Source organism: Spea bombifrons, chromosome 2 (genome assembly GCF_027358695.1).
Source record: "Spea bombifrons isolate aSpeBom1 chromosome 2, aSpeBom1.2.pri, whole genome shotgun sequence".
Classification (NCBI taxonomy): Eukaryota; Metazoa; Chordata; class Amphibia; order Anura; family Pelobatidae; genus Spea; species Spea bombifrons.
The window spans coordinates 47,589,166-47,612,583 of NC_071088.1; the positions used below are offsets into that span (position 1 = coordinate 47,589,166).

The following is a 23,418-nucleotide window of genomic DNA, read 5'->3' on the forward strand; positions in this document are numbered from 1 at the left end:
GTTTTCTGAAGCAAACTATAAATGGAACAAATTTAGTTTGTGCTCTACAAAAATAAGAGGCCTTGCTGGTAGTGTAAGTGTACTACTGAAACACAACCCAGGGTCAGTATCTCAAGAAATGCCACACTGCACAAACATCTTCTGTCCTGGCCTGCCTAATTTATTTAATGCCTTACAAAAATATGAGGCTTTGCTGGTAGCGTAAGTATTAATGAAACACAACCCAGGGTCAGTAATTTAAGACATGACACAGTGCGTATGCACAGTCTCCTGACCTGGCCTGCTTACCGAATTTGTGAATATTTTCTTATTTATTTTGTGGTTTACAGAAATACGAGATTTAGCAACAGTGTAAGAGTATTACTGAAAGCGACAGAACTGAGGAGCAATATTTAAAGGAATGGCTTCTAATTTTAAAATTAAAAAAGAGCCATACAATAATCAATTATTAAATAAAAAATGAAAAAAATTATTTGTTGTTGTCCTAGTAGGACAAAAAAGTTGTAAAGCTTCTACAATCCACCTAATTTTTCTGCACTAAAAGTACACTTGCACTAGTTGTAGTATGGAAGTCTCATAGCGTAGTTTTGCAATTCTACGCTATTTAAGTCTAACCACTGAATCTTACAACAGTCTGATCTGCCCTGTACGAGTCGACAAACATCCATGCAAATGCAACAGAAGAGGACGTCTGGATGGTGGCCCGATGCAGTAACTTACCCTACAAACTCCATCTAGAACAGACATCTTCTATAGTACACTGTAACACCCTGTCATGGATAAATAGGTTATTATATATCCAAATTGTTTTGTACCGCCCAGAAACCTAGGAGATTTACCCACATGCAACAGTGTAGTGCTTGTTCTAAACAAATACAAAAGAGCATGGCGTGTATGTAAATGTTTCCTTAAAAATTTACTATAGTGTCCAAACATGATTTCTGGCACCTATGTAAAAAGTTTGCGCACCAATAATGCATTGTTGTATTGCTTTTTTGAGTTGCGAACAAAGCATTCATTTAAAAAAAAAAATGCTTTGGAGCATCAAATTAATTTTAAATGTTTAGAGTGACAATTAGGAAAAAATAAACCATTCAGTTAACATTATTACCCTTTTTGGCTATGTCTGAAGTATGACAGTATATTGCGAAACATATATATATATATATATATATATATATATATATATATATATATATATATATATTACACATGCACTTTTCCAATTAAATATTTAATGTGGTAATAGTTAACATGCTAACAGAATAAGAATTAACCAGTCAAAGAAGGCAGCAAGTTTTTGCTTGGCTAAATTCTCTCTCCTCCCCCCATAGAGAATTTGAGCTCTGCAGCTGTTGCAAAGAGAAGATGTTTTCGGGTCTAAATTTAATCATGAGACTGTGTCTAACTCTTCACTGACCTCGCTCCACACCCGGAGAGGCAGGGACACCGGGGCAACAAGGCAGCGATGAGATCCCACTTTTACCCCCTCTAAAACAAATCTTTACAAGTAAAAATATCTCCTTCTTCAGTGCTACAGATTCTTCATGTTCGGATAGAAATATAGCTGCTATTTTACCAAACTTAGTGCCCTCTATGGTAAAAGAAGAAGAATCCAAAGGATATAAAGTTTAAAAAGGATATTCTTAACATTAGAAGATAACAAGGAAGAAAACTTCAATTCGGATTTAAAGAAAATACTAAGGTAATATTAACCTGTATATCCATATAAATGGATAAAAATGAAGCAAACTGCTGAAAATTGAAACAAAAACACACACACACACACATATATATATATATATATATATATATATTATATATCATGTGTATATGGACATAGCTAGTGAAGTACAGTACATGTTTGGTAACATTACGTACATTGTAGTCTCCATACAGGTATAGTTATGTATATCACAGCCTGTACATATGTACATTATATGTTGCATTATAAATATATATGCCTGTATGTGTCTGTTTTAAACTCTCAGGGTCAACATTTATTTGATCCTGGTGTAGAACTAGCCAATGCTTATACAATTGACTATAGGAGATTACCAAGCGTAGGCAAGTGTATGAAGATGACACTAAACTACTGAGGTATTTGATTACAACCACTAAAAAATCCCATGATTAAAGTGATATTTTAGAGATTAAAGGTCTATATTAAATATTGTATTACTTAACTGTTTTATGGTTTAGTTTATTTATTGGTGGGAAATGAACATTCAATCTTTAGTCCATCTGTGACATTTTAAAAAGGAGAAGAAAGCTCAATATTGAATTATGTTGTAAAAGTTAATGTATTGCTGTGGTTCACATTTGCCATGTTCTTAACTCACTGTTCTAATGTACAAATAGCAACAATCTGAACACTATTTGTTTTTAGAAAGAACACAAGCAGATGTTCTTGATGTGTGGAGTTGACTGGGCCTAAGGTGGCATGTCCATAGCGGTGCAGCTATGTGTGGTGTAACAGGGAGCAATTTGCCCTCTCGAACAATCAGGCTACCTGTAGGGCCATTGTTGAACAGGCCAGTTAAAAGGAAGATCACTGATCTCCCCAACCGGCTTATTAACTTTATGCAGGACTGTGCAGTGTCAGCAGAGCATCCATAGTTATAGATATGACATCATATATCACAGTACTCAGCAGGATGGTGGTGGAGAGGGTGCAGTTGGTTGGTTTGCCCTGGCTTAAGCCTAAGGCAGCGTTGAAGGAAATGCCACCTTATGTGTCATTCATATATATATATATATATATATATATATATATTTATATATATAGTTAAGAAGTAGAGGAGGGAGGTTTATATTAAAAAAAGTAAAAATTTTCGAACAAGGCCTTTTTTTTACAATTTTTGAGTTTCAATAGTACACTTACGTTACCAGCAACGCCATATTTTGTAGCGATAAAAACAAATAAAGATTTGTTACTTATAGTAGACATGCCCCAGAGTGATTTAAACTGGAATTTCCTACATCCACCACCCATAGCAGACATTGGATATTCCCCTCATATTTGGCAGACAATAATAACTTTATCCTTCCTAGAAACTGCTTGGGCCAACTATCCAAATGAAAACTTAATTCGCATACTGATGAACATCTCCTATTCTGGGATGCGTACAAAGCAGTTATGAGGGGTAATATAATCGCTTTTACAGCTAAACAAACTAGAGCGTGGTGGGTTAAATTCCTTAATGATAGCCTTAAAAAAGCAACTAAGCTTTATGTGCGGTCTCCATCTTAGGCAACAAGCAACAGTGTGTATGTATGTAACAGTGAAATACATGTTTCACTGAAGCAATACATTGGTAGATTTATAGCCCATATTGCCAAATCTCGCCATTCAAAACATAATATTAGGAGGATCATAGTAGATGACGATTCCTTCCTTACTACTGAGGAACAGATGGCTTCAACTTTTCAGGCATGCTTTAAGCTAGGTTAACTAACATGCAGAGTGAAATACTTAATTCCTGAGTGGAAGTGATCAAGAGAACTATTAGATTTTTAACCTCACAAAAAAGCAAGGGGCAGATGACCAGCTGACTGAATACTATAAATTGTTGAAGGGACAGCTGACTCAGCATCAACCTTATTGTTCAATGATATCCTTCTACACAATGTTCCAATTGACTCCCTGATGACAGCTAGGACAATACTGATCCCATAACCCAACACGGATCCAGACAAGGTCTGGTTATAGTGTCCCATAACACTGCTAAACCAAGATGTTGAACTTTTGCCCAAACTTATGGTGGATAGATTGCAGCAATTGTTGCTGACCCTTCTAACACGTCATCAGCTTTTGTAAACATCTCTCAGTGGCAGCTGTGGTGAATGCTAAATGGCTCCAGTCTGGCCCCGGCAGGTGTTGCTGAGCTTTGCTGAGAAGGCATTAGACACAATGGCCTGGCCACACCTTATAAGAGTGTTACAGTTCTGCTACCTTGCGTGGGGGCATCTACACTTAACTTTCTTGGGCTGGGCCGCGCTTATCAAGCTGATAAGCTTCCCCCGGTTACTTTATCAGCTCCGGATGCTCCCGGTTCTGCTCTCCCTAGGAACCTAGGAAAAGCCTGACACGTTTGCAATGGGCTAGGTAAGCTGGTGGGCTTCAGGTACCCATACCCATGGATTATGCTCTGGCCGCCGTGTCTAGATATGCTATGGATTAGATAGGGGATTGTCTTTTGGACCAATCCACTTGCCCAGAATTATTCACTGAAGGTGTTACTGCATATGCCCAGAAATAATCTGCTGGAGGAGGTTGTGCTTAACCCTCTGCTATTTCCAGTTATTAAGGCGTGGAAGGTTCTGAGGGGCAGGTCCCTTTTTCAGCCTTGACTGTAGAACCCATTTTCGAGGTTGGTGGAGCGTGTGGCCCCTATTCTGCCTGGCATGCCTTCGGTGTCACAAAGCTAGACCCCTTTCTGGATCATGGTCGTAGGAAGATATTGTCTTTACAGGACACCAATATTAGATTCCGGGATTTATCCATCCCACTGTTCGCCTACTTCCAAGCTAGGTGCTATATCCACTCCCAGATCCGTGAGTTCTCTGAAAGTGATTGGAGTAATCCTTTGGATAACTTGCTAAGGACATCCTCAGGTCAAATTTACTCCACTAAGACACTTTATTCCATACTACACAGAATCAGTATCAGGTGGACCTTGGGGGTGGGGCCAAAAACTGGTTGGGACATATGCCACATGTATCACCGGAGTAGATCCATAGGGCCCATACGGCCAATAATAAGTCTATATCGGCAGCTCTCTACACTTGTCAATCAAGGTGTTGCACCATGCGTATTACTCCCCAGTAAGATTGTTTTTGATGGGATATAAGGAGGATGACAGGTATCTAAAATGTGGTGGTGGGTAAGCTGATTTGTTTCATTGTTTTTGGGAGTGTGAAAAATTGTGAGGTTTTGGGAGGAGATCTGGAGGTTCTGCAATCGTTTCGATTTACCGATACACACTGTTACCCCAGAGCTGGCGATCTTAGGGGTAGTTGACGGTACTTACCGTATATTCCGGCGTATAAGACGACTGGGCGTATAAGACGACCCCCAACTTTTACAGTCCAAATATAGAGTTTGGACTATACTCGCCGTATAAGACTACCCCTCTACCCAGCGTACAACAACCAGCCAATCACGGCAATCGATGTACCTTACCGGTGATTTGCTGGTTGATTTGCTGACATATACATACATGCACTGCCCTTACACACACACACACACACACACACACAATATATATATCTATATATATATATCTACACATATACACATTTATACACTGCCCTCACCACACACCCCTGCCTTTACACACACATGTATATGTATATGTGTATATATATATATATATATATATATATATATATATATACACACACACACGTATGTATATATATATATATATATATATATATATATATATACACACACCAGTGTGAATATATATATATATATATATATATATATACACACACACACACACACCAGTATGTGTGTGTGTGTGTGCATATATATATATATATATATATATATATATATATATATATATATATATATATATATTTCTCCCCCCTTTCTCCCTATCTCTTACCTTATCTTCTGTCTTCTTTCTTCCATCCAGTTGTGGGAGCCCGAGGTCTGGCACTTCAGACCTCGGCTTCCCTGCTCTCTAATCACTAGGCGCCTGGACATGACATCATCCCTGCGCTCGGCATCAATAGCCGGCGCCTAGTGATTAGAGAGCAGGGAAGCCGAGGTCTGAAGTGCCAGACCTCGGGCTTCCCTGCTCCCTCATCACTACGCGCCGGCAATTGATGCCGGGCGTCGGGACATGACGGCATCCCTGCGCTCGGCATCAATAGCCGGCGCCTAGTGATTAGAGAGCAGGGAAGCCGAGGTCTGAAGTGCCAGACCTCGGGCTTCCCTGCTCCCTCATCACTACGCGCCGGCAATTAAAGCCGGGCGCCGGGACATGACGGCATCCCTGCGCTCGGCCTCAATAGCCGGCGCGTAGTGATTAGAGAGATTGGTGGCTTCGTGGGAACCTCCGGCTTGGTAAGTACCCGGCGTATAAGACGACCCCCCACTTTTAAGAAGATTTTTTGGGGTTAAAAAGTCGTCTTATACGCCGGAATATACGGTATAAGGGTAACGAAACCATGCTCCACGTATGTATGTCAGCGGCACGGAAATCCGTGCTACAGCAGTGGGTCAAGGCCTCCCCACTAACACTAAGCATTTTTAAGGTTAAGATGACAGACTTAATTAGAAAGTATTGGTTGGAGACAAGCTTTGATAAAGAGAAGAGAACCCCCAAATTCTTTCGATTGTGGGCCCGTTTTATAGGCCTTCTTCCCGTTGCAACCCAGATTCAAATCTGAGATGCCTTTTACCACATGAGCTGGTATTGCAAAAGAGTCATGGCTGGTGGTCCCCCAATCAGACTCCCCACATAGCACAAATGCACACTCTCACTTAATCATGACATGACTTTTTAACAGAGGGCGATGAGTTAGGTGGCAAGACTTTGACTTTCAACGATTTCTTTGTTCATTCTACTTATGTTTACTATTTTTTTTCTGTATAATAGAAAAATTAGACAATGTTTTGCATTTATATCCGCATGTCATTGAGCTTTGTGGCTCCTGTCTGCCTTACCACTTGTCTTGCTTGATACTCTCTAGTAAGAAATGGTACAGACTACTTTTGTTGTGAGACTTTGCTGATATCTTGTGTATTGGACATTGGTGGAATGTATACCTCCACCTTGTCATTATGTTTTCAACATTGTTTCAATAAAAACTTTAAAGAAGAAAAAAAAGAATTATGCTACTTTGGACAACCCTTCTTGGATTTAACCAGAAAGTTGTACCATCAGCCTATCACGTCGCCTGGACCCTTCTTGGATGTAGTCAGAAAGTTGTACCATCAGCCTGTCATGTCACCAAGGCCTGTTGCCTGCAGACAGGCAGCTGCCTGCCAGGACAGAGGTCCTGAGCGAGTATATTCACCTGGGTCCAGATGACTGTGTGATCACAGCTGTCCACATGTCTCCACAGGTTGAAAAAGGCTCCAGGGGTGCCAGTGACTCGAAGCATGAGGTGTGCCAGTGATGTGCGGCTGGAGGTGCCTCTTGCTGGGCGCTGGATTTAAAAATATGTAACTGCTCAGTACAGGCACCCTGTTGCAGTCCTGCTATTCCGTTTTTTTGAGATTGAAGTTTGTGTTTGCGGTTATTGGAAAGGGGTCTACCAGGGTTATACATTGTCTCCCTGTTATTTAATTTGGCGATTGATCCCATTTTCAGGGTGCTGGAGTGCAGCCCAGAACTTACTGGAATTAGAAATGTTAGCAGAGAAATAAAATTACAGCATTTGCCCATGACATCTTCCTTTTTATATCAAACCCTGGGTCTTCAAGCCAAGCCATATTGGAAGTAGTCAGAGTGCTTGGAGAGGTAATGGGTTTCACTATCAATTTAGAAAAATTTGAGGCATTGCACCTGGAGCCTACACTGTGACCACAAAACACCCCTTAATATGTTCTAAAATAGATATTAAAATCTAAATTATTTAGAGGCTAAAGTGTCGAAATCCTTACTGGAACTATAATAATTCAGCAGAGCTGAAGTCCTGGCGCTCATTGTATTTAACCTATACAGGGACAGCTTAATTAAGTAAGGCTTTCCTAAATTTATCATGCAGATGATTAATTAAACTCCATTTTATCAGGCATCAGGGATTATAATTTAGCAGCCCCGATTAAGCATGTAATTAATTGGATCACAATGGGTTGAAGGTTTACGACGGATGCCGATTTGGATGGCCAATTGTCTTTTCAAAGCAAATGGTCTGAAAACATCCCTCATTTTATATTCGAGGATGTCTCCAGGGCCGGCCGAAGACTTAACGCCGCCTGGGGCGAAGTTTAAAATGCTGCCCCCCCCCCGCCGACGCCGGGGGGGGGCGGCATTTTAAACTTCTCCGACACCATTATCTACCCCCCCCCCGGTACTTACCTTTAAACAGTCCTGCGGCGAGTCTCCCTGCTCTGCCACGGTGCCGGCTTGTAATGCTGAGCGCCGGAAATTCACGTCACTTCCGGCGCTCTGCATTACAAGCCGGCACCGAGACCGAACAGGGAGACTCGCCGCAGAGGAGAGAGAGAAAGGGGCGCCGAGCGGGTAAGCGAAAACCACTCAGTGCCTCTCTCTCTCTCCTCCGCTTCAAATAAAAACAAAAAAAAAACGCTTGGGGCGGCAAAGTGCCGCCCCTTCTAAAGTGCCATCTGGGGCAATTGCCCCAGTCGGCTCCATTGTAGGGCCGGCCCTGGATGTCTCATAATCAGACCTCAAAGAGAGGTCTGACTACAAGACTAAGATCCAGATCCCCTGCAGCACTGCACCAGGGAGTCTGAGCACGGGGGACAAGTGTAGGGATGCATTGGTAAGTTGGGGCATGTGGTGGGTAGGTAAGAGTGGCATGGGGGGTATAATGGTTTTCTGGAGGCAGAGTGGCATATAGGGGGTTAAAAGGCATGCCAGGGAGGCAGAGTGGCATACAGGGGTGTATAAGGCATATCTGGGGGGCAGAGTGGCAAACAGGGTTAAAAGGCATATCCGGGGGCAGAATGGCTTATCAGGGAGGCAGAGTGGCAAATAGGGGGTATAAGGCATATCTGGGTGGCTGATGTGCATAACTGGGGGAAGAGTGGCAAATAACAGGAAATAAAAACAAATCATAGTCTGTATTGAATATGAAAAAATAGTTTACATGTGAATTAGTATTTACTAGTCTTATATTCAGGCTCTCTTTTTTCCCTAAATGAATATTTACATTTTGGGGGGTTGTCTCATAATCAGGGTCGTCTTATAATTGAGCTAATATGGTAAATGCTAGTCAAATTCTTACTTTGCAACAGATTAAGGAGTGGAACCCAGTGATACAAATGAGTTTTTTTTTCATACTTGCAACTTTCTACCTACTTTATAACTGTCCTGCGTCACCATTCCCTATTAGACTGGTCCAGCGATCTGAATAAGGAAATCATGGGTTGTTGGGGCAAAACACATTCCGTTACGACTATTTGCAGATTAGTTAAACATACAAACTCACCATAAATAGCCATTTCTTGGGAGTTGCTGGATAGGAAGGTTTTCCCTCCAATCTCCTTATGATTTATTAAAGGCCATTTTAAAAATGATCTGGATGGTCCCAATGTATTTCTTCTTCAAGCGCAATATGACAAAAATTAAGTAGAGACATTTAATAATTGCAGGCTTTCCAGTCCAGGCCTCTGCCTCACAACCAAGGTAATGCCATAGGAATCAATAGAAACCTTACCAGAATGCAAACTGCATTTTCTCTTTAAGATACCCTACCACAAATTAGATTCCAGTTTGTTTTAGTCTGATTGCTCCCCATAGCCTAAGCTCTGCATTAGAGTCTATTTTAAAAGTTATCTTACACAAAATGAGTATATACATGTCAAATTAAACTTTGCTTTTATTCATCCTCCTGTAAACATTCCCAAAATATAATGTCAAGAAGCAGGGCCTAAGAGGGTACCCGCATTTTACCTCGCATGACGCTGCAAATCGAGCATCAATTTTTATGTTATCTAGTGGGATTTGTTTAATTTGTTCAGAAAGAAGCTATTCCTTTGTGTTTCCCACCGCCATAATTGAACACTGGACTTTTTTTTTCGTTTTGGAACACAATATATGCTAAGGAGCACACTTATGCCTATTGAGGCCGGTAAATTAAGTTACGTGGTTAACATTGTTCTACTGTTGTTCATAAGTGATATAACCAAAGGTTAATACACAGATCCTTCACAAAACATTACTCTGGACTATATCACCTACTGTGGTTAAGTACTCACACCAGCACAATACAATCTTCATGTTGTATTCCTACAAGAGTCTGGCAAAAGTATGGATGAGTGGATTCATACTTGCTTTTTAGCCCCATATAAAAACAAATCAAGGGGAGTAGCCATCTTAATCAATACATGTTTAACTGTCCCTATTCATAAGGGACTTTAATAATGTCATAGATTCTAATTCATACAGAACTGTACCTAAATGTAACTGACCCATGGCAAACCAGAATCTCGATTTAGCCATTTTGGATGTCTCTCTCAATGATTCTATGACAGAAAAAAACTCATATGATCACTGTGATTGGATGTAAAACAATACTGCAACAATGGATTAAGGAAGACGCTCCCACCCTTTTGCTTTTTAAGGCCGAAATTGGGCTATGTCATTAAGTTAAAACACACATTTTTTTTCAATGGTGGACAACATATATTAATCATTTAGATAATGTGTTAAAGGGGAAAATCTGCTTTCCAACAAACACTAGGTGTGGTGTTCAGGTAATAAATGGCCAAACTCCAATTCACATCTAACTGGGAAGTGTAGTTTTGATTATAAACTTTAATTGGCTATGGGCAAGACATGGGGGATAAGACCTCAAAAAGTTAACGAGTGAGCTTTTATGGACAAAAAAAGTTAATGACATGTGCCAAGCGTAAGGAGATTTAGGTATTTTGCTGCACATTGGGTTTGGATGATTTCTGATATTATTGATATTGTCAAGAGAGCCAAGGAAACACTCTTTCAGGCGCCTTTGGAAATACATGATCATATTTTGGTTAACTCAAATACTGTGCTTTCTTTTTTGGGCTGCTTTCCCTGCTTGGTAAAAACATGAGACATTACTCCTTAGTTCTTTTCGAGATGCAGCAGACTTTATTATATAATTTTTTGTTAGGCAGTATGAAAACTGCTGAAAATCATATTGTATTTTTACCAATCTTGTTATGCTCTTGTTGAATTCAATGAGCCTCAGTACAACCATGTTTCTCTTCTATATCTGCAACTGTGATTTTCTTTTAAGAGAATAAAATTATTGCCAGGACCATTTGGTGCTCCAATTATGTGACAAATTTTGACAACAACAAACAAATCAGTTGTCTCTAAAAAAATTGGTATACTTAAAGGGATATGGCATCATGAAACATTTTCATACATCAATTGAAAAATACCTTGGGTTTGGACTTCTACTGTGTATCAAATGAAACAGACACAATAAAGTGATCTGTGAAAATTCCAAGGCTGAAAACCTGAAACGTACATGTTCTATTTTGACCCCTTGTGAAAGTTTGTACAAAATGTGACATACCCGTGCATGTGGGATACTGCTGAATACAAATCAAAAGCTTTTTCAGTTCTTTCACATATCCACAAAAGAATGAGAAAACTGCAAACTTGGAAACGTGCTAGTATGGAATCAGGTGTTTGGGACATGCCTCCCCTACGCAAAAATATTTTTCACTGTACATCAAATAACCCCTTAAGGACTAGGCTGTGTTTTACCTTTTGTAACCTTTGGGACGGAGGCTGTTTTAACACTTTTGTGGTGCTTGTGTTTAGATGTAATTTTCTCCTCACTCATTTAGTGTACCCACACAAGTTATAGGGTATTTTAACCCCTTAAGGACAATAGGGGTTATTACTCGTAGTATATTGTGGGACAATGGCTCTTTTAACATTTTTCAGTGTTGCTATTTAGCTGTAATTTTCTTCTCTCTCATTTCATGCTCCCACACATATTATATATTGTTTTTTTTCAGGACAAACATGGCTTTCTTTAGATACCATTAATTGTATCATATCACCTAATTTACTATTAAAAAATGATAAAATATGGGTTTTATTTGTTAAAAATTACTTTTTCTCACTTTTTAAACAAAAAACTTTTACTCATCTGCAAAATCGAATGGAAAAACCTGCTAAAAAGATTCTACTATTTGTCCTGAGTTTAGAAATACCCAATGTTTTTATGTTTTTTTGCTTTTTTCTGCACGTTATGGGGCAATAAGTACCAGTAGCGTTTTGCTATTTCAAAACCATTTTTTCCAAATCTGGTAATTCTTCCCCCCATGTGCCATTTTGGGTATCTTTGAAGCCGGCCAATGCAATTTACCCCATCAAATCATATATTTTTAAAAACAAGACACCCCAAGGTATTTGAAATGCTGGTATTTTAACCCTTTCCATGCACTGATTTTACCACCAGCCTTTGTGAAACTTTATGGTAGTAAATTTTTTTGGTATTTTTTCAGGTATAAATTTACCGCTTCTGGTATATGTCCATGTCAAACAACACCCCGATATGTGTTCAGTAACATCTCCTGAGTGCAGTGATACCCCACATGCATGGGTTTGTTGGGTTATTTGGGAGGTAAAAGGCCGCCTTTGTGAGGTGTGTATTTTGTTGCCATTTAGACATCTGATCCTACTGCCCCCATGTCCCATATTTGGGACATCTTTGAACGCAGCCAATTCAATTTACCCCATCAAATCATACATTTTTTAATACTAGACACCCTATGGGCATTTGTAATGTCAATATTTTAACTCTTTGCATGCGGGAATTATTGTGAATATAAAGAATTGTAGGACTTGCTTATTAAAAACTTTTTTTTTTGGTGACAGTGGGGATTTTTACATGTTACCATATTTTTTTACATTTTTGTTTAACATTTTTGAACAATATTTTTTTTTAAAAAATTTTAAGATTTTTAATTTTTAGTTTTTTTACTAATCACTCTGATTAGTGAGCTGGGCTCCATTGACCTTGCATGGTTGGATGAAGTACCTGCATTCAACCTGCAGGAGGAGCTCGAGAGTTCTCAAGAGGGTCTGGATAGACCCTCTGTGAACTCATATCTATTGTTAATGCCATCCTGTGAATGACGGCAACGTCATTTACAGGATGGCACTTGTGGTTGCTCTTCGGAGCAATCACAAGGCTATCGGGGTAGGGGGGTTGTGTTGCTACATGCCTTGATATCGAGGCATGTCAGCAACACAGTTTATGCTTAGGAAACGATTCCGATCACTTCCTAAGCTGTTTTAGCGCGATCTTTGATGATCTGTGCGGCGGCGGCCATTTCTCTTCCGGGGAGGGCTTTCCACAAGTGAGGCTCACCGTGGATGCTGCAAAGCCGCGATGCAGCTATTTAACGGCAGCCCGTACATGTACGGGGCATTGTCGTTATCACGGTGCACGGCAACCCCGTACATGTACGTGGATTGTCGTTAAGGGGTTAACCCTTTCCATGTACTAGTTCTACTACCACCCTTTGTCAAACTTTGTCGCCTTCTAAACTTTTATAACCAGCGTCCGCTACCATACAGTGTATGGCGGATGTTGACGCCCATGGGGAGGGGCAAGACATGGCCCACGATGCCGATCTTGGTGTTGCTGAATGCCTCGACGTTGAGGCATTGCAGCAACACCGTTTAAGCGAAGAAAGTAATCGTAGATCACATTCTAAGCTTGCTTAATGAAATGACATGTCAGGCACGTCATAGGTGACCGTTTTTTCATGACGTGCCTGACCTGTCAATGGACGTTAAGGGGATGTATTGTGATCCTGCCCCCACACAGTGTACCAATTCCTTGCAAACAGCCCGGTCCTTTAGGGTATTAAAGCCACAGTCTTGGTGAATTAATCAGCCACAGTTTATTGTTAATCCACGTCAGCAGTTAGTAACAGAACCATAGATCCCAAAACATCCCTACAAACAAAAGCCTAGCTCATCTGAGCTCTTACTAACATAGATGTCCCTTACTAATCAGGGTCTAAACTAAACAAAATGTAGGCTCACCAACCTTTTAGACAGTCACTTTAATGAATAGCAAGCCGTGCTGCTTCCAGCCCTCAAACAAAACTCTCCTCTTCTGTCCATCAGGCAAGGCTTTATTGCAGTCACTGCAGCTAACTACTTGCAGCTGACCAGTGCTTTGGAGTCAACCTGAATTCCTGGCCTGGATTCTTTTTCAGTCCAGGTGTATGTAAACTGCGGGGTGGAGCACCGGCTCGCCCTGCTCTCCGTATACTCCACCCCGGGGGCCATATATAAACATTTTATTATGTGGAACAACACATACTCCCCCTGGGAACCTGCCAGGTCTTGAGTGCCTTATCTCAAGTATACGTATGCATATGTGTAAGTGTAAGTGTGCTTAGCCCTTCTTTAAGAACAGCAATAGCTGGAGCTGGAGCCAGAAAGTTCCCAGGGGACCATATGTCTAAAGACTGGCTGTGACAGAATGACCTGTCATACAGGGCCCCAAGGTACTCAGAGATGGCTCCAGCCTGGCTGTCAAAGATAGCACAGGTAGGAACTCCATTGTTTAATTAATCCCATCAATAAGATTGCTGCCAGGGGATTAAAGGTTGGGTTGTCTACACGCACCTATTTATCAATGTTAATTTATGTTAATTAAGTTCTGTGGATATATGAGTCTATGTTTTACAACAATAAAATGTTAATTCCTACTGTACTCAATTCAAGGTAGTTGTGTCTACTTATTAGGTACACATAGCAGGGTACCAAGGTGTGCATGCTGGCTGGTGCTGGAAGTTATTCCGGGGACAACAGGAGGATACTGGGTGATCTCTGGGAGTTACTACAGCTCTCTTGGTGAACCCGTTACACTGACAATACTTTAATCAAAGGAGCTGTACTGTATGTCAGGTAATCCTGTTCTAGGACCATGTCAAGAAATTAAATAAATGCAGTATGGTCACCCTATTTGGAGTCCATGTAAAGTTGACTCCAAAGTACATTTTACAATATTAGCACAGAACAAATAAGGGTTGTAAGTGGAAAGTGGTGAAATCAACATAATAATGTTCCCGATGGTTGCCAGACATAACTACTCTTGAAATACAGTACACAGTGTATTTGTTATAAAATCTTATTTCAATTGTCAGGGACCTTTACTTGATATATTACATCTTTTGTCTCTCAGATGTTATGGAATACATATAAAAACTTTATAGGCAGTCTTCATTAGCGGTGTTGTATGGGACATAAAACTATCCCTTTAACAATCTCCAAGACTGCATACTACTGTCACTTTGCTTCATACAACAGCCATCTACTTAGTTAATAATTAACTAATTTTAATTTAATATTAATTAATGTATTCATACCTGATATACATAATTTACAGAAACAGTAGTCTGTTTTTTTATATACATTTTTATATACATTTTTCAGATCACCCTTTAGCAGGGGAGGGCTGGCAGCCTAAGGCCTGGGGGGGCAAGTCAAGTGAAGTGGCTCCGCCCCCTCGCACTCACCTTTCACTCCTCACGCTGCTCCCATCACTATGCGGCCATCAGACTGCTGGAAAACTTATCTAAACGGCCGCTGGGTGCTGATGCCACCGGCCGGAGCTACTTTAATCCTTTTTTTTATTTATTTAATATGCCGGATCGGCTTGCCATATTAAAAATAAATAAAGTATTAAAGTAGCGCCGGCCGGCAGCATCAGCACCCAGCGTCCGTTTAGATAAGTCTTCCAGCAGTCTGATGGCCGCATAGTGATGGGAGCAGCGTGAGGGGTGAAAGGTGAGTGCGAGGGGGTGGAGCTTTCACCCCTCACGCTGCTCCCATCACTTGGCGGCCATCGCATACGTGCCATCGCTGATGCCGCCGGCCGGCGCTGCTTTAATACTATTTTTTTTTCATTTAATAGCTGATCCGGCTTGCCATATTAAATGTTAAAAAAAGTATTAAAGTAGCGCCGTCCGGCGGCATCAGCACCCAGCGGCCGTTTAGATTAGATTTCGGGCGGCCTGGGGGGCAATTGCCCCCCGGCCCAGCCCGCCCCTGCCCTTTAGTGTCCTGCAATATGTTGTGCGTGTTAGACTTGTTTGGTGCTCAATGTAAAGGTGCACATTTATATGTGGTAAATTTACTAAATTGGGCCTGGGCTTTTAAGAACAATATTTCATTTTTATTACATTGATTATTTGGTCTGTTATATATATATTGGAAGTAATGGCAAAGTATATTTATTTATTTACTGCATTTGTGACATTGTGTAATGTAATCTGAGGCACTGAAGCAAACATGTATTTTAAGTAAGGTTTTTTAAATAAGTTTGTTGTATACTATAAACTGTTACTATAATATATTTGACGGAATTACCCCAGACTCCAGGGTCCACAGGGCAATCTTTAATCTGTCTCTTACACCCCCTAACAGCCGCCATAACATAGAGATTTGTGCAATGCCTGGCATTCAAAGGCTTAACCATAACAACTGTGATTTTCTTCTGCATTTTAGGAGCTGGCTGTGTAAGAAAATAAAGGCTCAGACAGTACTACTTGCTCAAAATGGATCCAGGTGGAATAGCCGTGGAAGAAGGAGCTCAGAAGAAAAAGAAAAAGCCTCTAGTGCCACCGTCTCCCCGTCCCCCTCGCTCTCTGTTTTGCCTTGGACTCCAAAATCCATTCAGGAAAAGCTGCATAAACATTGTGGAATGGAAGTATCCTATAGTAGTGGCCGTGGAGTATATTGATATTGTTTGGCATTGATTTGCATACTTGGATTCCATACATATCAGATACAGAGGTCTCCCCCTTTAAAGTGAAAAAGCATTTTTTCAGGTATCTCTTTGTTCTTAAATTTATTATTCACTTCTGCATGCAACCGTACCCTTGCTGAGAAATCTTAACTACCATGTGAGGGAACTCATCACCCTAGCTGATGAATGAGTTGAAGTTGTTGGATCTTTGACCTTTTGCTAGATATTAGTGGACAATATGGTGTTTATATTACTGTACACAGGGCTTTTTTGTGAGCTCCAGTGGTCAACGAGGTGCCCATCACCCTCTCAGCTCTTTATTAACCAGCCCAAAAAACCAAGGTAGTGCGAGGTGTGTTCCTACAGACCTCTGTGTGAGTGCTCCCTCTTTATGTGTGCCGGCAATTGATGCTGAGGACTGGGGAATCCTGACGTGCCTGTGGAGAGGAGATTTGTGATCACAAGCAATAGGGATCAAAATGAAGAAATGGAGAAACAGGGAAAAACATTAAATATTTTTTCAAAAAAAGTTTAGAAAATATTAAAAAAGACAATTTAAAAAGTGGTATAAAGAGAAAGCCCTATCTGTCCTTGAAAAACAATATAAGTTGTGTGGGTACAAAAAACGTGGGAAAGGGGAACCATAGTTAAACAAAGATATGCTAAAAATGGCAAAAAAAGGGGTTACGCATTCTTTGAAAATGGAAAAATATAATGAACTTACATGACACAGAATTTGGAGCCATGCTGCAAAAATATTTCTTCTTCCTCCACGTTCCAGTATTTCTTGCCACTGATTGGCTGCTCAGTAAGACCAGCGTCAGAAAAGTACTTCCAATAAAGACATCATACATTTACAGACCCCACAAAGTACTCACTTCCAATATCACGTGCAGGGAGATGCATTGGGTAGAAAAGAGGCAAATACATTTTGAAAACAGATCACACACCTATAACATTTATTAAAGTGAATATGATGGCTGGAGGGACCCTGTTAAGTCAAATCACTTTCAGCTGTGTATACTGTATGTTGAACCTGTTTCAGCATTCACAAGGATTAATGATCTCTCCTTTCATTCCCAGTTGAGACAAGAATAGTAACCTACTTAGGCCGGTAATATGACTTCTCCACATGGTGTCTTTTTTGTGGGAGAAGAAGCATTTAACTTGTGCTGTATTCCATCATCATTGGATAAGTAGCATGTAAAACAACTTTCATGGAATCTGTTGTTCAGTTTTTTGTGGTTTCTTTTTAAAAACCTTTTTATAACAATTGTTAAAATGTATTTTAGTGAGTGTATGTTTCACTGCCTAAAAGGATAGATACAGTTATACAGCTTTAGCTGCCAATCATGCTTGTCTTTAAATGAGAGGCTTATTTAAAATGTTTACTGTTCCTTAAATATCTCCACCTGTTTGCTATGTTTTCCAGGGGTCTAGGGGAACATTTGAGAAATAGATGATCTAAATGTCCTTTTTTTAAATTATTTCCATCCCATTTTGTCACGTAACCACTTATCTTCAAACATAGTTTTAAAATTTCTATAGATACACAGTACAACGTAATATTTCGTATTGCAGTGTGCTTGCTAAAATTGCTTTGGAGTAAGTAAGCAGGACTAAAATATGCTCTTTGCCCAGTGCTCAACCAGATGAGTAATGCAGTTAGAAAGCAATGTGGAACAGTCAAAGCTATTTCAATACCCAGAACACATTTTGTCGTCTTAGAATATTTAAGAATGCCTGACGTGCAGAATTGTAAAACGAACCTTACTTTACAACCCTGCCACTCCCACCATAAATAGTCACTATGAACTTATAGCTTGGAGCTATCTCCATTTTACTGCGTATGTAGGCTTTGTACCTTGTGAGCTAGTGGTGATTTGGATGACATTATATTGGGGCCAAAAGTTTACATATACAGTATCTATGTACTCTACACATTTCATATTACTATACATTCTTTTGGCAAGTAAATTAAGGCATTTACTCTGCTCACTTCAGAGGTTATTTTAAGACAGTTGATTAAGCCCTTAAAGACAGAGCTGGATTTTTTTGTACCCTTTGTGACAATTCTGCGGTGCTTGTGTTTAGCTTTAATATTCGTCTCTCTCATTTAGTGAACCCGCACAAGATAGATATTGTTTTTTCACGACAAAATGGTCTTTCTTTAGATGCTATTATTTTGATCATATCATCGAATTTTCTATTAAGAAAATCTAAAATATGGTGAAAATTCAAAAAAGCACTTTTTCTTATTTTTATTTGAAAAATATTTTACTTATCTACAAAAGCTAATAAAAAAACATGCTAAATAGATTCCAGTACTATTTGTTTGGAAACACCCAATGTTTTTATGTTTACTTTATGTTTACCCCTATCAAATATATACACTCACTGGCAATTTTATTAGGAACACCTGTTCAATTGCTTGTTAACACAAATAGCTAATCAGCCAATCACATGGCAGCAACTCAATGCATTTAGGCATGTAGATGTGGTCAAGACAACTTGCTGAAGTTTAAACCGAGCATCAGAATGGGGAAGAAAGGGGATTTAAGTGACTTTGAAGGTGGCATGGTTGTTGGTGTCATATGGGCTGGTCTGAGTATTTAAGAAACTGCTGATCTACTGGGATTTTCACGCACAAGCATCTCTAGGTTTTATAGAGAATGGTCCAAAAAAGAGAAAATATCCAGTGAGGGGCAGTTGTGTGGACGAAAATGCCTTGTTGATGTCAGAGGACAATGGCAGGCTGGTTCAAGATGACAGAAAGGCAACAGTAACTCAAATAACTACTGGAAGAACGTTGTCAGGTCTGATGAGTCTCGATTCCAGCTGCGACATTCAGATGGCAGCGTGAGACTTTGGCTTAAACAACATGAAAGCATGGATCCATCCTGCCTTGTATCAACGTTTCAGGCTGGTCGTGGTGGTTTAATTGTGTGGGGGACATTTTCTTGGCACACTTTGGGCCCCTTAGTACCAGTTTCCAGCACCTTGTAGAAAGTATGAAAGGATAAGGGCAGCTCTGAAGGCAAAGGGGGTCCAATCCAGTACTAGCAAGGTATACTTAATAAAGTGGCCAGTGAGTGTATGTTTGAAAGCTAGACACCCCAGGATATTTCAAATGCTTCAAATTCTACTACCAGCCTTTATCAAACTTTGTGGTAGTACCGTATTTGCTCTATTATAAGATGACCCTGATTATAAGACGACCCCCCAAAATCTGAATATTAATTTAGGAAAAAAAGAAAAAGCCTGAATGTAAGATGACCCTATAGGAAAAAAGTTTTAACAGTAAATGTTAATTCATGTAAACTATGGTTGAGAAAAATATTTTTTTTTGTTTTTATTTCCTTTTATTTTCCAACTTGCCCCCCAGTTATGCACATCTGTCCCCAGACTTGCCACTCCTATATGCCACTGTGCCCCATGATATGCCTTTTAACCCTCTAAATGCCACTGTGCCCCATGATATGACTTTTAACCCTCTATATGCCACTGTGCCCATGATATGCCTTTTGACCCCCTATGTGCCACTCTGCCTCCAGAAATGCCTTATACCCCTATATGCCACTCTGGCATTTAGGGAGTTAAAAGGCATATTGTGGAGCAGAGTGGCATATAGGGAGGTATAAGGTATTTCAGGAAGCAGAGTGGCATATAGAGGGTTAAAAGGCATTTCTGGAGGCAGAGTGACATTAAGGAGGTTAAAAGGCATTTCATAGAGCACTCTGCCTACAGAAATGCCTTATGCCTGCCATTTAACATTCTACCCCACACACACACACTTACCGGTGCTTCCGACTCCCTGCGGTGTAGCCGGGGCAGCAGGTAGACGTCTACGCGATTTGCGTAGGCAACCTCCGCTGCAGCTTGAAGGAGATGCGGTTAGCAGCGGGGGTTGTCTGCGTCCATCGCGCAGACCTTCCCCGACTGTCAGAGAGAATTCCCCGCACCGGAACTCTCCTCTCTGACAGTTGGAGAAGGTCTGCGCGATGAAGCGCCCGAGGATTCTGGCTCCTCACTCCTCCCTGTGTTCCTTGCCTTGTTCCCTGTCCTTTGTTGTGCCCTGTATCATGTATGTCTTGTCTGGTTATGTTTCTTGTTTGGTCTCCCTCTCCCTTGCTCTGTCCCCCTTGCTCGCTCTGTCCCCCTTGCTTGCTCTGTCCCCCTTGCTTGCTATGTTTCTCCTGTACTCTGCTTAGCTTCCCTACTCCCAGCCTGCAGCATCCTATCCATTTCTATGTTCTGTTATGTCTCATACTTGCTCCAGGGCACCTGCAGGTTATTACTTTGTTTTGAACTGGACAACATACGCTGCTATGTCAGGGTGCTGGTATGTGGCTGCACCACCCTGGGTGCTCGGCGCCCTGCATCAGGCCCTGACCACTCCGCTTCTGCGCAATAACCCCTGCACACCATCTTTGGGGAGCTCTGGGTCTGACCACGGACCTTACACCAACAAACCCATGCATGATAGTATCACTGTACTCAGGAGTTGCTGCTGAACAGATATTAGGTCGTTTGACAGTTACCAGGAGCTGTAATACGTGAAGTAGAATGTGTGTGGAGAAAAACACACACACAAAATACTGCTGCAAACTTTGACAAAGGCTGGTGGTAAAATGTGTGCATGGAAAGAGTTAAAATACCAGCATTTGAAATACCCTGAGGTGTCAAAGATATATTGTTTTATTGGGCACATTGAATTGGCCAGGCTCAAAGATCCAAGATGTACCAAATAGGGCATGGGCACAGGATCACCAAATGTCAAAGTTCAACATTGAAAAATGCGCATGCCCCAAATGTGGCCATTTTGCCCCCAAACAGCCAGGCAAACCCATGTATGGGTGGTATCACTGTATACCAGGAGCTATGAATTCAGACCTAAAGTAAAATATGTGACAAAGGTGCTAGAATTAGTGCATGAAAAAAGTGAAAATACTAGCATTTGAAATACCCTGGGGTGTCTTGTCTTTAAGAATATATAGTTTGATGAGGTAAATTGCATTGGCCGGCTTCAAAGATGTTCCAAATAGCATGTGGGGGCAGAATTAACAGATTTGGAAAAATGGTTTTGAAACTGCAAAACGCTACTTGTAAATATTGCCTCATAATGTGCAGAAAAAAGCAAAAAAAACATTGGGTATTTCTAAACTCAGGACAAATAGTAGAATCTATTTAGCAGGTTTTATAGTTTATTTTCAAGTACAATTCAGTAAAAGTCCTTTTTTGGTCGATTTTTACACTTTTTTTTAGTAAATATGATACAATCATACCTGGGAACTCTCCGGGTTTGACCCAGAGATTTCCGGGTGAAGCACCGGTTCTCCGGGTCAAGACCTGAATCCTCCGGGTCGCAGGAGCGGGGTCTTGACATGCCCCTCTCCCCGCCCATTTTCCCTTTAAATGGGGGTGTTTCCCTCTGCTGTCAGCTGGAACGCCCCCGCCGTCAGCGGGACTCCCCTGACGTCAGCAGAAACTCCCACTGACATCAGCAGGGGGAACTCCCACTGATGTCACGGGACCGCCCACTGACGTTAGTGGGCAGTGCCGAGCCCAGAAGTTCCCAGGTATAGATACAATCAAAATAATGACATCTAAAGAAAGCCCTTCTTGTCCTAAAAATAAACAATATATAACTTGTGTTGGTTCAGTAAATGGGAAAGAAGAAAATTACAGCTAAACACTGCAGACATATTAAAATAGCCATTAAAATGGCCATCAGCCATTATCACAAAGGAGTTGACAAGGGGACAAGAGTGCGTGCTGTGCAGAGTCAAATGCGGCTTCCAAGAAATAAGAAACATTATTTAATGATATGGCATCCACAGATATTTTGGCAAAGCACATGAACCTGAGATCAAACAATCTGTCCCATTTGTTTAATTGCAATTAAACACAAGCGATCCCCAGGGGCAATCCCACACTTTGTGTTTTGTGTGTCAATTTTAATGTCCCTGACACACCTATTATGGAAGAATTCATATTAAAGTACTCTGTGAGTACATTAATATACATTCTTCCGAAAAATAAACTAAAACACACTGAATTTGCAGCCATTGCATGTAGTGTTCAGCAGAACCAGCACTGGATCTAACTGGAAGTGAATATATTACATGCTAGGAGATGTATTTGACCAAGTGCTCCTCACCTGTCTATGTAAGTCAATTTGTTACGTTACATACTACTTTTTATGTGCTGTCTACCCATTGTACAGCGCTACGGAATTTGGTGGCGCTATATAAAACAATAAATAATAATAATAATAAGAGCATCTCCTGCAAGGCATTTAGCTGGGGGATGGGAAAATGTATTTGGAGGGATCTGCAGAATCCTCCTATGCAATTGCAAAAAAGACCACACAAAAAATGTAAAGGCACCACTAACCTATCATTTGCATTAACGTGTAATGCAACCATAAGTATATAAAAGGGAACTTTATCAATCAATTTTAATGTATATATTTTTACATATATGTATATATATATATTAAATATAAAATATAATAGGTATGCACATACAATTTTTTTTAAGCCCTAGGTGCAAGTGCTTTGCTGTGAAGAATGTGTGAGGGTGCTCCTTGTGCTCAATTTTAAGAGCTGTGACAGAAGCTAGAACTCCAACATTTTCTGAGGAGGCTCTCCCCGTGGAGTTACCCCTCCTCTTCCTTCTCTCCGAGACATTAGCCCGAAGGAGGGCCGGATCTTTTTGGACCACTATAACCTTAAAGTGCCACAAGGCATCAACCGTCTCTCCCTCCAAAAAGCTCCACTGTGGCATTTCCAATGTTCGCAATCTGTGAATCAGTGTCCATATTCGTTTAGCTCTGTACTGCATCTTCCACTAAAAAAAAATCACACAAAAACTACAAAAATCATAGGCAAACATGCACAAGTGCAATATTAAGGTAAAGGGGAAAAAGAGTGGCATATAAAAGCTCAGCCCTTCAGCCGGTAGAAAAATGTTTTCCTCACCAGGGCC

At 40.6% G+C, this 23,418-nt stretch overlaps 1 protein-coding gene across 2 annotated transcripts in view; it reads left to right on the forward strand.

Annotated features, from left to right (window-relative positions):
• Positions 1–1,402: 1,402 nt before the first annotated feature.
• Positions 1,403–23,418, forward strand: part of CACNA1S (calcium voltage-gated channel subunit alpha1 S) — a 61,229-nt gene continuing 39,213 nt past the window's right edge. For both annotated transcript variants that reach the window (XM_053457797.1, XM_053457798.1), the window contains exons 1-2: positions 1,403–1,705; positions 16,188–16,389. In XM_053457797.1, the coding sequence (XP_053313772.1) occupies positions 16,238–16,389 (152 nt within the window). In that variant the 5' untranslated portion in view covers positions 1,403–1,705; positions 16,188–16,237. The remainder of the gene's footprint in view (positions 1,706–16,187; positions 16,390–23,418) is intronic.